General features: G+C 38.1%; 1 protein-coding gene across 7 annotated transcripts; it reads left to right on the top strand.

Annotated features, from left to right (window-relative positions):
* Nucleotides 1–723: 723 nt before the first annotated feature.
* pbrm1l (polybromo 1, like) lies at nt 724–15,414 on the top strand. Of its 7 annotated transcripts, none has more exons than XM_079883852.1 (30): nt 724–840; nt 1,622–1,767; nt 1,865–1,962; nt 2,796–2,943; nt 3,111–3,263; nt 3,360–3,476; nt 3,621–3,689; nt 3,924–4,022; nt 4,110–4,195; nt 4,273–4,364; nt 4,531–4,738; nt 4,839–4,980; nt 5,085–5,167; nt 5,294–5,573; nt 6,004–6,109; nt 6,203–6,866; nt 7,475–7,686; nt 7,814–8,008; nt 8,199–8,356; nt 8,744–8,986; nt 9,080–9,225; nt 9,334–9,491; nt 10,052–10,235; nt 10,403–10,610; nt 10,955–11,153; nt 11,560–11,652; nt 12,402–12,566; nt 13,090–13,157; nt 13,722–13,923; nt 14,607–15,404. In XM_079883852.1, the coding sequence occupies exons 2-30, from the start codon at nt 1,633–1,635 to the stop codon at nt 14,768–14,770; spliced, it is 4,875 nt and encodes a 1,624-aa protein (XP_079739978.1). In that variant the 5' UTR covers nt 724–840; nt 1,622–1,632; the 3' UTR covers nt 14,771–15,404. The 7 variants fall into 7 exon arrangements, with proteins under 7 accessions (XP_079739978.1, XP_079739980.1, XP_079739977.1 ...); XM_079883851.1 differs by having other exon boundaries at nt 726–1,045; XM_079883850.1 differs by lacking the exon at nt 724–840 and adding an exon at nt 1,018–1,189.
* The last annotated feature ends 464 nt before the right edge of the window (nt 15,415–15,878 follow it).

Here is a 15,878-nt window from a genome sequence, read left to right as displayed (position 1 = left end):
CCCCAAAAATCGTTCAAAGTAGGCTACACACTTTTATTTTTACTTGTATTTTTTTTATCTTGAATTTGCACATTTATATAATTTTGAGTTAGTGTTTTTTTTTTTAATGAATTAATTAATTTATTAAGTAGGCGCAGAATGTTCAATTTGTGGCCTAAAGGCCGAAAAATAGCGTTTTCAAACAAATATTGGGTTCCCATGTAAATTTCCACTGTTTGTTTTTAAAGAATGCAGCATCTTGTTACAGTATTTCTAAAGATTCCTCGAAGGTAATTAATCAATTAAAAATGACACTTTTAAATTATATTAGAAGGCCTCTAATTTATTCTTTAGTTTTTCTTTTTTTTTTTTGTCTTTTATAATAGTAATATATTTTATACTATAAAATTATTATTTTTCATTATTATTATTTATTATATATCAATTATTCTTAAAAGATTTTTCTTTATTCAGCTCCATAACTATTTTTTTAATCCTTAATTCACTGGCTATGCTAAGTTTGATTACGTTGTAATTTTGGGAAAAAATGAATAAATAGAAAAAGAATACATTCTGGATAAACGAATAATTGAAAATAAAAAATTAAATCTGCTGAAAATGCTCATATTACCTCTAATGCCGTTTGTTTTCATTTTTAGTGAGTAGAAAAGAATATTCATTATTTAAAATGTTCTACATTTTCGGAAGTGGGGAGGGGCTTCTTGAAAGCACTTCCGGTTTCTTATGACGAAAGAGGCGGGACTTTGTTAGCTGTCCTACTTGCTAGCTAACAGTTGCCCACTTTGTTGCTACTGAAGGATAATTCCTAACTGCGCCAATAAAGTAGCGATTTTAATACGGGTAGGTCAGCGTATTTCTAAAGCCTTTTGTTCCCGAATGCATTAATTAACTTCAGCAAGATTAATATAAGAAACCCAAGTGCGCTTAGAAGTGAGTGAGTACGGGAGCACACCTCGAGACCGCTCTTTTGTTTGACTGAAAAACGGAGTGTCGATTGGCTGTTGGCGTTTAGGGATTGTTTACCGGAAGATTAGCACGCGGCTAAGTATGCTATTCCACACAACACTGCACATGCATATAGTCCAAAGCATAATAGCTTCGGTTATTGGCTGACTTCAAAGCTGGTATGAAAGAATGCATATGGGTGATGAATTAATACCCAAACCTTTCTTTGTCCTTCCTCAAGCAGGTGAACTGTTGTTTGTTTATGACTAGTAGCTCGTATAGACATTGTAAACAACATCTTGTATTGCTAAATAATACATGGTGAGGTACACATTTACAGTTAATAATGTTAGTTATGTAGTGGCATATAAAAATGGCATCTTTATAATCATGAAAATATTTCTTACTCTAAAATATTCCATTCTCTTTGAGCAATTCACAGTTGCCACATTCAAATGACAGAACGTTTTTTGGTCCTACTGTTGACATGTGCTCACTAAAAAGTATAACCATGTAAATTTATAGATAGATACTAACGATTGGTGCCTACGGCTTGACACACATGGAAATCTTCTCCACGAAATGATTTTTTTGAAGATCTCCATCAGGAATGAACATTCATTAGTCAAAAGTGGTGGAAGCCCTGTGTCTAAAAGGATGTTTGGGTCATAAACAGGTACTGCTTCAATGGGCTCCAAGAGAAGACGAGCCACCTCTCCCTCCAGCAGTGCCAGCGGAGGAGACTTCGACGATGCCACCTCATCCACCCCAGTCAGTGGATGGAAGAGGAGGAGAGCTTCCACTACTCCTTCTGTTGATCAAGTGAGTGCATGGGGTTTAGTGTATTCACGCTGCTTGCTTTGGCACACAGTTTAAATCACAATTTTTTTTTGTGACTTTGAATGTATCCCATCTTTAGATTGCTGTGTGCCATGAATTGTACAACACTGTCAGAGATTACAAAGACGACCAAGGCAGACAGATCTGCGAGCTCTTTGTTCGTGCACCAAAGAGGAGGTACGCGTATATTCCTTGCCTTTGAACATACAAATGCCAGTCAAATGTCTGGACACACCTACATGTTTTATACTTTTTTTTTTTTTTTTTTTTTGGAGGAAATTCATAAAACTGAATCTGATCGCATTCAGGGTTATTGTAGTCAACATAAACCAGAACAGACATTTCCGTTACTTGAAGTAAAATGTATGTTAACTGAAGTAAAATAAGTGTTTTGTTTTTTTTTCAGCTAATTGCCAAGGCAACATTTCTCAGACCTATTGAAAATAAATAACAAAAATGACAAAGACCACACAACAAAGTTACCAAAACTAATTTTCAAATGTTAATAAAAGCAATCTCATTGATACTAAAATAACACCGGCCCAATTTTTTCATTTCACAAAATAGTGTTTTTTTCTGGAGAAAATGTCCCAAAGTGTTTATATTGTCAGAATCCACTGTCCATTAAACATATTTTGCTGGACTGTAAATTTTCTTCCCCTTTGAGGAACTTTGAGGAACTTTTTCTTTTGATACTTTTAAAAAGGTTTTTAACCAAGTAAATCCAAATTTAGTCTTAAGTTTTTTTTTGGAGAACCTTAAACATCTTTAGTTTTATGTTTGAATAACTAAACGTGGCTCTCACCATGAACATAATCATAGAAGCTGGCATGGTGTTAAAAAAGGAAAGAGAAAGAGATAAAAAAGTTAAAGTAGTAATCACACTTTATTCTGTTTAATTCTTTTTAAAAATGAATTTTACAATCTGATGAAATAAATAATACTGATTTAATGCATGCAATAGAAAGTAACGTGCGCCTTAACCTCTCTTCCTATATTTCTTGTTTTAGGAATCAGCCTGACTATTATGAAGTGGTGAGTCAGCCCATAGACATGATGAAGATACAGCAGAAGCTCAGGGCTGAAGAATACCAGGATGTAGAGCAGTTCTCAGCTGACTTTCACCTGCTTATTAATAATGCCAAAGCTTACTATCAGGTGGGTTTGCATTTAATATTGAAGTCTCTGACACATTAATCAGTGCAGTCTGTCCAGTATTATAGACTGCTGATTAGCCATGGATGCATTCCACGAGCAAAACTGTTCAGCATCACAGCCACCGTCAACTCTGTAATGCTAATATACCTGTGGGTCTCTTACAACAGGCTGACAGTGCAGAGTATAGAGCTGCCGCTAGGCTTTTGAATGTCTTCCTGTCCACCAAGAATGAACTGCTACAGGGAGGGGAAGGAGAGGAGGCCGATGATGATGAGGAAGGGGATGATGTGGAGAACCCAAGTGCTTCCATGGAGGAGGAGGTGAAGATTTTTCCTATTTGTGGATGCTAGTAGTTTTATTTCTGTGCACATCCAGACTGATATCATCTCTTTCCCCTCTGTATGTCTGCTCAACAGAGACCACCAAGCTATCTTAAAGCCATACTGGAGCAGCTCTTGGAGGCCATTGTGTCATGCACTGATTCCTCAGGGAGGCTTGTTAGTGAGCTCTTCCAAAAACTGCCCTCCAAATTGGTGAGACCCAAGTTTGTGTACTCGCTTAATAAGGATAATCTAGTTTATAACTTTAATCAAATCTGACTTAAGTTCCACTTTGGTGTTGAATGTAGTTTACTTACATTGATTCATTTCTTCTTTTGCACATTCCTTCCTTCCCAGCATTATCCAGACTACTATGCTGTAATAAAAGATCCAATAGATCTGCGCACTGTGGCTCAGAGGATACAGGTATTTGAGGCTTTGAAAGCATTCTATCGCACAATAGCAATGGAAATATGCACATTTGGAGCTGGTATAATAATTTCTACCATGACATTACTGTCAGAGGCTGTTGATGTAATATATCTGTCATAATTGTATGTAATAAATAATAATAATATGATGTAAATTTTAAAGTCTTTGTTTAAAAATGATTATAACCTCTTGGCATCTTTATAATAGTAATGTTTTGTAATGTTGTAGGCGGGACATTACAAATCCATCAGTGCCATGGCCAAGGACGTTGATCTTTTGACGAAAAATGCCAAAACCTACAATGAGCCAGGGTCACAAGTTTTCAAGGTTTGTGTTCTTGTGTACCCTTGTTATCTATCATCACATACATTGAGCTAATTTTTATTTAACACACTCATTTCTATCTTTCTAAAGGATGCAAACACAATTAAGAAGGTATTTTCCCAGAGAAAGACCGAGATTGAACAGGCTGAACCCACTAAATCCAGCCTCCGTATCAGGTATGTCCTTTTTTCGTAAGCTTGTTGTTTTGAAGAGGCATGTTTTGGTCTGTAACACGTTTTGTGTGTTTTGCTAGAAACCGGAGGTCTGCTCAGGGTGACCGCCTGTCTGCCATCACTATGGCTCTTCAGGCTGGATCTGAAAGTGATGAAGACTCAATTCTCACAGGTTGCAATCCATAGTTCCCCTTTGACATCCATTTTCTAAGATTACTCTATAGCAATCTATTTTAGAGAGCCTGCCAACTCTACTTATGCAAAAATACATTGGCATGGTCCGCTTTTGAATGATTGTTCTTTGAAGTACCTTTGTCTGTCCTTATACTCTGTCTCAGGCACTGTGCGTTTTGACACTGGAGAAACGGAGGCTGATTGTGGTCTGAGTGCTGGTGACCCAATCCTCCAGTTGTACCAGTCAGTGCGAGGAGCACGAAGCGTTCAGGGGAAGCTTCTAGCTGAACCGTTCCTCCAGCTCCCAGTAAGAAGGGAATACCCAGACTACTACCATCAGATCAAAAACCCCATCTCCCTACAACAGATCAGGTGTGGATAACACGCATGAATATCTGATTATTTTAATCTTAAAGGTTAAAAAAGTCAAGTTTACTTTACACACTCTTTCCATGTTTTACATTTCTTAAAGGGATAAAATGAAGAATGGAGATTATGATGGAGTTGAGCAGATTGAGGCTGACCTTACACTCATGCTTGAGAATGCTAAACGCTACAACATGCCCAACTCCACAATATATAAACGTGCTCATAGGTTACAGCAAATAATTCAGGTCAGTCTGCTTTGATATACTTACAGTTCTGTTCCATAGCCAAATGGGCTAACTGAGGAATGATAAAATGAGGGTTAATTCTTTGGTTTTAATTTGTGTTCTAGCAAAAGAAAAGAGAGCATCGAGATGATGATGAAGGAGATGTCTCTACTGCAAATTCTGACGTAGGAAGTAGCAAAAGGAAAAGGTGATTTTTGTTGTTGTTGTTGTTGACGACATCACTTGCATTATTTTCATGAATATGACTTGCAATCAGTAATGAAAAATCCTTTTGACATTCTTACTTTTTGCTGACATAATCTGATCCTAACAGCCACAAGAAGAACACCAAGAAAAACCGAATGAAGACTCTGTATTCTGCAGTGACTGAAGCACGTGAGGTAGGCAGTGGACGGCGCCTCTGTGATCTCTTCATGGTGAAACCCTCTAAGAAGGACTACCCAGACTACTACCAGATCATCCAAGATCCAATGGACCTGCGTACTATCGAGAACAATATCCGCACTGAGCGTTATAACAATGAGGATGCACTTATGGATGACATGAAGCTTATGTTTCGCAATGCCCGCCACTATAATGAAGAGGGATCTCAGGTGGGCATTGTGACTACTCAAACTGAATGCTTTTCAACTTTATTAAATCAACTTTAAAGTTAAAATGCACAATCGATCAAAAGTTTGGGGTCCATAAGATTTTTTTCATGAAAGAATGTTTAAGTAAATGTTAATGTTTAAGCACCAAATCAGCATATTAGAATGATTTCTGAAGGATCATGTGACACTGAAGACTATAGTAATGTTGCTGAAAATTCACTTTTTTACTTATTTCTAAAACTTAAAAAAAATTGTAACTACTTCACTACGATAAGAATGAGACTTACGGAGGTGTTAAAGGAAGAGTTAATCCAAAAAATAATATTGTGTCATTAACTCACGGGTTCAAACCCAAATATAGTCTTAAAATCTAATAGACCTAATAATTTGAAGTTTATGTTTGTCATTACTTTTTTTTTTTTACCCACAGGTTTATAATGATGCAAATATCTTGGAGAAAGTTGTTAAGGATAAACAGAAAGAGCTCGGCCCTCCCCCAGAGGAAGATGACGTTGGCTCTCCCAAACTCAAGCTTCGTATGTTTTTTTGGGGGGCAAAAATACACTTAAATACAAATACACTAATAGAGACACAAATATTAGATTTAACAAATGCCTCTCTTTTTTTAGGCCGTAGTGGAGTTGCAGCCTCCCCTAAAAAGGCTCGTACACAGACAACACCACTCCAGCAGAAGCTTTCTGATCTCTACGAAGCCGTGCGCAATTTTACAGACAATCGCGGTCGGCGTCTCAGCGCCGTTTTCCTGCGTCTGCCATCACGTTCTGAGCTGCCTGACTATTATGCTGCCATTAAGCGTCCCATTGACATGGAGCGTATACGAAGCTACATGGTACAGGGGCGCTACCAAGACATCGACTCACTGGCAGAAGATTTCATCCTTATGTTCAACAACGCCTGCACCTACAATGAGCCTGAATCTTTAATATACCGTGATGCTCTGCTGCTCCATCGAGCCTTTCTGGAAGCCCGTCGCCGGATTGAGGATGAAGAGGATGGAGATGAAGGTGGTCTGGGTGGTTTGTCAGTTGCCTCTCTCGTGCGTGAGCTCATCCGTAACCTCTTCGTTTCAATGATGGGGCACCAGGATGATGAGGGCCGCTGCTATAGTGACTCTTTGGCGGAAGTTCCCGCCATTGACCCCGCTAACCCAGAGGACCCACCCCTCAATCTAGAGATTATTCGTAATAATGTGGATCGCGGCCGCTACAGGAGACTGGACGTGTTCCAGGAGCATGTGTTTGAGGTACTGGAGAAAGCAAGACGTCTCAACAGGTAAGCAGTGAAGAGTGTGAAGATCAGCTTTTCTTGTCATCATTATAAAAACGACTCTGTCCTGATTCACTCAGTCTTAAATTGTACAAATATCTTTCTTTCTGTGGAATTATGGAAGTATGCTGATTTTTATAAACTGAAAGGGAATGGGGTTAGGCTTTAAAAATGACTAAAAACACCTAAGTGTCAAAAAAAGGCTCCATATGACTTGTTGGCTATGTGCCAAGTTTTTGAAGCCATGCGATAGCTAGCTTTGTGTTTGGTGAAAATCTTCCCTTGCGTCGTATGTTTCTCAAACATCACTCCTCAATTCAGCAGTAAGTCATATTGGACCATCGTTATGAGCTGTTTGTTCATTTTCAAAAGTTCATTGTGTGGAAAACCGTTGCCTGGACATTCTGTTAAATTTCTCCGTTCATGTTCCATGGAAAAAAAGATATGTGTTTGGAATGACATGAGAATGAGTAGGCTACATGAGAATATCTTCATGAATAATTCCTTTAAGCTCCATTTTTGTCTAACAGTGTGAAGTTTGATGTTAGAGTCAACATGAATTGAACTTTGAAAAGGTAATCTGAGAATTCATAACAGCTATTGTGTGTTATCAGGACCGATTCTGAGATCTTTGAGGATTCTGTGGAGTTGCATTATTTCTTTGTGAAGATCCGTGACGAGCTATGCAAGAATGGAGAACTCTTGCTTACCCCAGCACTGAGCTACACATCCAAACATCTGCATTCCGACATAGATCAAGAGAAGCGAGAGAAACTGCCCCAAGAAATTGAGGAAGACCGACTGAAACAGGAGGAAGACAAAAAAGGTTTCCAAAATTGCTTCTAGCATTAGTTATGCATGTAACACCCCAGGATACCTTTTAAAGTCTTGCTGCTAAAATTACTCCCAAATATAGAAGTGTTCTAATGTGTACTTTGCTTTTATGATTTTAGCTCTTCCAGATGAGGACAAAGTAGAGGGTCCTGCAGGAAGCCAGTGGCCGTCAGGTCCTCAAAGCTCATATAGTCAGGACTGCAGTTTTGAGAACAACACCTACAGCGTGGGAGATTGTGTATATGTTCAGCCTTCAGAAGCAAATTTGCAGCCCCACATTGTCTGCATTGAGAAACTCTGGAAGGATGAAGCTGGTGTGCACATCTTCACTTTTTCTTTAATTGCTGCTCCTTGCTAATTCTCTATTTCTTTATTTTTTACTGATGTATCACCTCCATTTGCTGTGAACTTATGTCAAAACTCGCTGTCAAACTCATAATTATATATTTCTTTTAAATCATCCATTTTTTTGCATTAACATTTGGATGTGTTTGTTTTCTGCAGGTGAGCAGTGGATGTATGGATGTTGGTTTTATCGTCCAGGAGAAACTTTTCATCTGGCCACTCGTAAGTTCCTGGAAAAGGAGGTATTTAAGAGCGACTATTACAGCCGTGTGCCTTTCAGCAAGATCTTGGGGAAATGCGTTGTGTTATTTGTAAAGGTGAGTAACGAGCCACATTCAAAATATGTTTTAGATGGATTAATTAATAAGTTTATCTCACAGTTTCATAGACAAAACTTAAGCCTAGTCCCAGACTAAAATGCATTTTAACTGAAAGCAACTTGTGCTGACATTTCTTAAAATATGTCAGTGCCATTGTTTTGTCTCAAGATACAAACCAGCAATGTTTTTTTCTAAGGCATGTATGTATAAAAGTTAGTTGTCCTAATTGAACTAAGGCCAAATCCTGGCTTAATCTAAGCCATGTCTTTGGAACCAGGCCTATATGACCAAGAGGTTCCCAAAATACAGCCATAAGCCACAAGAGGCTCTCAGGCTCTTAAAGTATTGTGCGTTTAAGTCTGTTGAATGTGGGATTTTTTTTAGGAGTATTTCAAGTTGCAACCAGAAGGCTTTAAACCTGAAGACGTCTATGTCTGTGAATCCCGCTACACTGCCAGGACCAAAACCTTTAAGAAGATCAAGATATGGTCAATGCCGTCAAACTCTGTCAAACTAGTCTCTCGGGAGGTTCCTTTACCTGTAGTCAGAGTTGCGTCCATGTTTGTCAGTGCAAAAGATAAAGTGGCTGCTCTTCCTGATGGAGAGAGTGGTGGCTTCATCGAGAAGGTATGAATGATTGATTTTGAGTACAGTTCTTATTTAATTCTTATTTAAATTGATTTAGCATGTAATTTTTTTTTTTTTACTTACTCTCCACAGGAGCGAGAAGATGTTCCAGTTGAAGTGGCCAATGGGGAGCCGGGTTGCCAGTACTTTGAACAGCTCCACTACAATGACATGTGGCTTAAAGTGGGTGACTGTGTCTACATACGTTCTCATGGACTGGTGCGAGCACGAGTTGGCAGGTGGGCAAAATCATGCTTATTTTACCCAAAGTTCTCATTAACCAGAAAGCTTTGACAGTAATGTAAGTGTACAGCAATAGTCTGAGTTGTTATGGTTTACATGGACAGGATCGAGAAGATGTGGCTGCGGGATGGAGCAGCATTCTTCTTTGGACCCATCTTCATCCACCCTGAGGAAACAGAACATGAGCCAACAAAGATGTTCTACAAACGTGAGGTGTTCCTCAGCAATCTGGAGGAGTCATGTCCTATGACCTGCATCTTGGGTATGGGTGCCATGTGAATGAATTTATTGTAAATGCAATGAAATCCTAGTTTTATATTTATCAGATTGTTGTCCATCCACAACCCATAGCCCACCAAACTGTGGGTGTTCAAGCTGTGATAAAGGCATTTTGCCAACCATTATTGTCACATGCTGGTGCCTCTGGGATCATTATCATACTGAGAGACTTTTTATTTCACAAAGACACTAAAAATACAATTAAGACCTACTTCTTGTGGATGTCTGCTGTGATTTTATGGTATAAGACTAGCCACCTCAGAACCCTGAATTCATAATTGAAGCAGTGAAGGGTCGCTTGCCTTGAAAAAAGAACAAAAAACACCCAAGTGAAATAAATGATAGCAGTTTCAGGAGCAAATTTATCATGTTGACACTTGTTTTATCATATGACTGTGCTTGCTTACAAATAGGATTTATACTGGTGATTAAGTGCTTGAACATTTTAATATTAATTCCTTTGTTCCCTACCTTTTCTCAGAAAATTCTTAGAATAGAAAACTTACTATAGACCAAGTTTTTAATCTTTGTCTTTTTTCACAGGGAAATGTGTGGTCTCTTCTTTTAAGGACTTCCTGTCCTGCAGGCCAACTGAATGTCCAGAGGAAGACGTGCTCCTGTTTGAGAGTCGTTACATTGAGAGTGAAAAGCAGATGAAGAAGTTTAAAGCACTTAAACGTTTCTCCATCTCAGCCAAAGTGGTTGATGATGAGATCTTCTACTTTAGGTGCATTTTACTTTCCTTCCTTTGTTTCAGTGGGAAGTATCACACAGCCAGAGTGTGTTTATAGAATATGAATAGGTTATTTAAGAGTTTTTTAGTATGTCTTATTGCTGTTAGTAAAAATCATTGATTGTTTTATTTACTAACTGTTGCTTTAAATTAATTTTCAGGAAACCCATCGTGCCTCAGAAGGTGCCATCTCCCCTGCTGGATAAGAAGATTGAGGAGCTAGAAGCTAAGTTTGCAGACATGGAGGATCTGGATGAAGATATGGACGACCTGGATGAAGATGATGATGAAGCAGCAGTGACGCCCTCAATGCCACCCAGTCAGGCATCCGCAACAAGTGACATGGATATGCCTTATACACCACCACAGGTACTTCATACTCCCTAGAAATCAGCCTTTGCACACACTGTCCAGTTTGACGATATTAACCATTTTCCGATTATGGATGCATCACATAAATGTTTTTACAAAATTGCCTTAACCAAGTTAAACATGAAAATAAGTAAACATGAATCGATGCTCTTTAATATTGTAGATATTGTGATTGCTGTCTGTTTTTTCCTGGTAGTTATTTATTGACTCTTATCCTTTATTCAAATTCAAGTTCTTCAACTGTCTAATTTTAAGATGATCAGGCTCAACTTTTATTCCCCATATTTCATATTTTTAACAGTAGCTGTCATTTTCTTTACACCCCTGCTTACTATGCACAGTCCACGCCAAAGATAAAGGGTATGTCCAAAAAGGAAGGAGCCAAGCGCAAGATCAACATGAGTGGCTACATCTTGTTTAGCAGTGAAGTTAGGTCTATTATAAAGGCTCGTCACCCTGATTTCTCCTTTGGAGAGCTGAGCCGACTGGTGGGCACAGAATGGAGGAACCTGGAAGCTACTAAGAAGGTGGAATATGAAGGTACATCCTCAACACTTTTTGAGAGGTTGCACTAGTCCGTTGTTACCATAGTTACTAATTTCTATTAAGATAAGTATCCTGTCATACTCAAAGCAATTTTTACAAATCATTGCAATGAATGCAACCAATTCTGTCGCAATATAAGAGATGCATTTGATTTTTCCATGTGTCCATGTCTGACATTTCTTTTCAGATTTTAAATATGATTATTTTTCTTTCTTAAAAACAGCCAGCAGCTTGATATTTAATTTGCCCCCAAAAAATGTACGAGTAGCTAGCTATGGTAACTTGGTGTGTTTTTGTTTTCTTCTATTTGCATAATGCTTTGTATATGGCAACTGTTTATCTTATGGACAACATTACGTATACCGAAGAATCTGTAATCCAGTTATCAATGTTTTTCCAGAACGAGCAGCTAAACTGGTAGAGCAGCAGGAACGGGAGAGGGTCCTTCAGCAGCAACATCAGCAGCAGCAGCAGCAGGCTTCCCCAAGAGCAGGTACCCCAGTCGGCACAATGATGGGAGTGGTGCCTCCCCCAAGCGCTATGGGGATGCTTAACCAGGCCATGCCACCTGTGCCAGGTAACGCCAAATCTCCCCACCTTTGCTGAAAGAGACAGATGCAGCGTCCGGGCACCCTCCAACAATTCTCGTCCATTTGAATCTAATACCTCAACTCATCAATCATGTCACTATCTTCTCCATACCAGCGATGTGCCCTATTAATTCTGATTTAGTTAATTTTATTAAATGTCTTTTTTTTTTTTTGTCTTTTGTTTTTGAGTATTGCCACGTTCTTTTCTCTTTTTGCATGACAACCTTTTTTTATTAACCAGTAAACATGTAGAGCTCTTTTTTTAACAAGGCTGAATTAACCAGATTTAGGCCTGGTTTCACAAACAGGGCTTAGATTAAGCCAGGATTAGGCTTTAGTTCAATTAGGATATTTAAGTAGCTTTTATAAACATGCCTTAGAAAAAACATTACTGGTGTGTATCTTGAGACAAAGCAATGGCACTGACATATTTTAAGATATGTCAGAGCAAGTTGCTCTCAGTTAAAACGGCCCAAACATGCATTTTAGTCTGGCACTATAAGCCTAGGATGTGAAACCGGGGGTTAAATATTCACACTTGTAAAACTCTTTCTTCAACATTGATGTTAATTATTTTATAGTTGCATGACGTTTTAGTCGGCTGCATGTCATCAATGCATGGATTTTTTTTTGTGCTATCTCCTCACCCAAGGCATGATGGGAAATTATGGCCCGCCCTACATGCCTATGCAAGGTCCTTCTGACGGCATGATGGGCATGGGTGGCACACCACCTCATCCCATGGGGGTGCCCCAGCTGCCTTCCCAGCACTTCCTTCTACCAGGCATGGCCGGGTACCCTGGTATGCCCCATCCGGGTAAGAAGCACCCCGATTAGTCAGAAATCCCACCTGAAGATCTTCTGACCAGCTCCAATCCAAATTGAAAAATAGGAAATCTGGGTTTATCTTGGTTTGAACTCATGGCTTTGTTCCAAAAACCAGTGAGCTGCCTAGACAGCAAGGCAACTTAGATATTATCTAGTTATACTGAGCATAACAGTGTTTCTGCATGATCTAATTTTAGTTATATCCAATTCATAGGGTGGGAATATTCACACAACACCACTAACATGCTAATGATTTTTCCCTCAATGTCTCACTTTTTCTTTACACAAGATTTGTCACCTCCATTTCTCTCTGAATCTTTGTTTTTTAGAAACACCATTTGTTTGGGGAAAATGTAACTAGTAAAAACAATATTATTTAATTTATTATATAATTCCTAATATAATTAATTCAATCAGTGCACATTATTTGCAACCTTATTCATTGATGTTAAAATGTAAAGTTACGTGCAGTCATAACAGCATTTCTATATTAAAGACTGTTTCCTTCTCAGGAGTGATGGGTCCAGGAATGAACGGTATGGCTGGAAGTCCTGGTCCTGGAAATCATTATGGCATGCAGGTAAAGAATATATTTATGCAGCTTTCACTAGTGACACTAAAGCAGATGCAGTTTGGGACGAGTTTTCTAAACAACGTTTGAGTTACAATTTATTTATTGAGTTACAAGTTATCATTCAGCGTCTGTGATTTCATTTACCGATTCAGGCGGGACTAACATCTCCATGTTTAGGACAGAAGTGCGAGTGATTTGGCTCTATTTATTAATTGTATATATTATTTTTCCGTCGAATACCATCCATATTGAAACCAAACTAAAGCATGCCGAAGATTGTTGCGCAAACGGTAGCTCAGGAAGGTAAAAAAAAACATGAGGAGAAGCATTAGGGTAATACAACTTGAGCAATCACAGACATTCGCATTCGGACGGGCGTTGAGTTTGCCGAAAAACAGTAGGTAATTTGTCCTGGTATTTTTACAGAGGTTGTGTGAGAAAAACACACACTTGGGAGATTCGGATGGGATTAAAATCGTACGTCTGTGAAACATTTCTCTAACGACCTCCTTGAAAACTAGTCCCGTCCGAATAGGACTTCTGCCTTTACTTTTCTCTTTGACCTTTCAGATGGGTGGATATGGGCCAGGGCAACAAGCTCCACCACCATATCCAGGTCAAGGTCAACCAGGCCAGCATCCAACCCCACCTATGTTTGTCGCCCCACCTCCAAAACCCCAGCGTCTTCTGCATTCAGAGGCTTATCTGAAGTACATCGAGGGCCTCAGCGCTGAATCCTCCACCATTAGCAAGTGGGACCAGAGCCTTAAAGGTAAAAATCATGTGTGTAGAAATTCGAGAGTTGTTTTATTTTTTTAAATAATAATAGTTTTACTCAGCCAGGATGCATTAAATGTATTCTAATTGTAATTACATTATAATAAACATTCATAATGTTACAAAGGATTCCTATTTCAAATAAATGCTGTTCTTTTGAACTTTCTATTCATCTAGAATCCTGAAGAAATTTGCACGAAAATATTAAACAGCACAACTGTTTTCAGCATTGATAAGCATTTCTTTAGCAGCATATTAGAATGATTTCTGAAGGATCATGTGACACTGAAGACTGGAGTAATCAGCTTTGCCATCACAGGAATAAATTACATTTTAATCGTTATTTAGCAATTTTATTGTTTTACTGAATTCTTTGGCATTGTATATCAAGTTAGAATGGAAATTATATATTGTGCCTTACAAAAGAATTGGCATTGTTAAAGAAATTACTTATGTATGGTTTAATTTTTTCCCCTTTTCCCTATGCCACACTTTTGTAATATTTTTCCTCATATAATGTTGGTGTCTTGTAGCAAAACCATTCATAATTAGTTCATTTAAATTATCATTTTCTTTGACTGTTAGATTTAAATTGGCTGTAAGTCTTTTGTAAATGACTTCTGTGATGTTATAGCCAAAGCAACTTTGAATGATTCTTTCTGAATATCATTCCTTCAGCACAAAGAAAAGACTGCCGGCTCACCAGAGAGCAGGAGAGCCGTCTCCCTACTCACTGGCTGAAAAGCAAGGGTGCTCACACTACAATGGCAGACGCATTGTGGAGACTCCGAGACCTGATGATGAAAGACACGCTTAACATCCGGCAGGCATACAACCTTTAAACATTTATGTTCTACCCCAAATCTCAGGACTCTAATTTATGCAAGACTATTCTCCTACCAAATCTTTCCTATCATGACTCAAGATGTGATAAAGTATTATGTACTGTCAGAAATGTTTCAGCAATAATTATATCTCCTAGTTGTGTGCATATGTGTGAAAAAAATAAAGCTTTTAGCCACCTCTTTAGGTACGTATGACGCACTGGAATGAAGTCACTCGTGAAGCAATTTATAACTACTGAAATGGATTTGAGAAATGTGTCGCTTTGACTGTTACTTTAGATGAATTCTGGTTGAGTTTATGGTGTTTTTATATTGCTGAATATATCACCTCAAACAATGGCATCACCAATCCTCAAAGTTCTCTGGCTATGACCACTCTATACAAAGGCTTCAAATGGGCAAAAGTTGTAAAAGGTCACAGTAGCATTTTATAAATATATTTTCTTTTTATACAGAGGCAAAAATAAGCTGAGTTCCTCTTTATTTTACTGATAATGTAATTTGTTATTTTTTCATTGTGTACATATGAAAAAGCCTGTGATAAATGCTTTGTTCTGCAGTGCTTATTGAACACTGTTGCATTAATTAATTTCACCAATAAACAGCATTTCAAAAGGATAAAGTGTACTTCAAGCATGACCAAAACATGTTTGTGAGAAGATTGAGTTACAGCCCCTCCACCCACCACCACTAACACAAGGCCCGGCTCACCAAACCACATATCTAACTCGGCAGATGCAGATAATGTTTAAATACAAGTAATTAAATAGCCGAATGGTCATTTAAATTATTTAAAAAAATATTAAAAAACCTTTTCTCATAATTTTTTTAAATTTTTTTATTGCACTTCAAACTAACAAAGTCAATGTACAGTCAGAATTGCAATATATACAAAATGGAGAAAACAAAAACAAGCAAACAAACAAAAAACAGACAGCCAGGGGGAGGCTAAACATTATATAAAAATATCAAAGGATTCACAAACCGAAATATTTTTAATTGCTTTCTTATTGTGGGAATGAAAGATAGTTTAGATATATAATTGCATTTCTTTTTCAAGAACCAAAAACAAAGGTTTGGTTTTATTGTACTTACATTTATGTAT

This window comes from Squalius cephalus, assembly GCF_949319135.1.
Source record: "Squalius cephalus genome assembly, chromosome: 10".
Lineage (NCBI taxonomy): Eukaryota > Metazoa > Chordata > Actinopteri > Cypriniformes > Leuciscidae > Squalius > Squalius cephalus.
This window is presented reverse-complemented; position numbering and strand designations above follow the sequence as displayed.

Coding starts and splice junctions, on each gene's coding strand:
- pbrm1l (XM_079883849.1), top strand. CDS start 1,135: ATGCATATGGGTGATGAATTAATACCCAAACCTTTCTTTGTCCTTCCT. Junction 6,110..6,202: donor CTCTCCCAAACTCAAGCTTC/GTATGTTTTTTT, acceptor CTCTTTTTTTAG/GCCGTAGTGGAGTTGCAGCC. Junction 8,357..8,743: donor GCGTTGTGTTATTTGTAAAG/GTGAGTAACGAG, acceptor GATTTTTTTTAG/GAGTATTTCAAGTTGCAACC.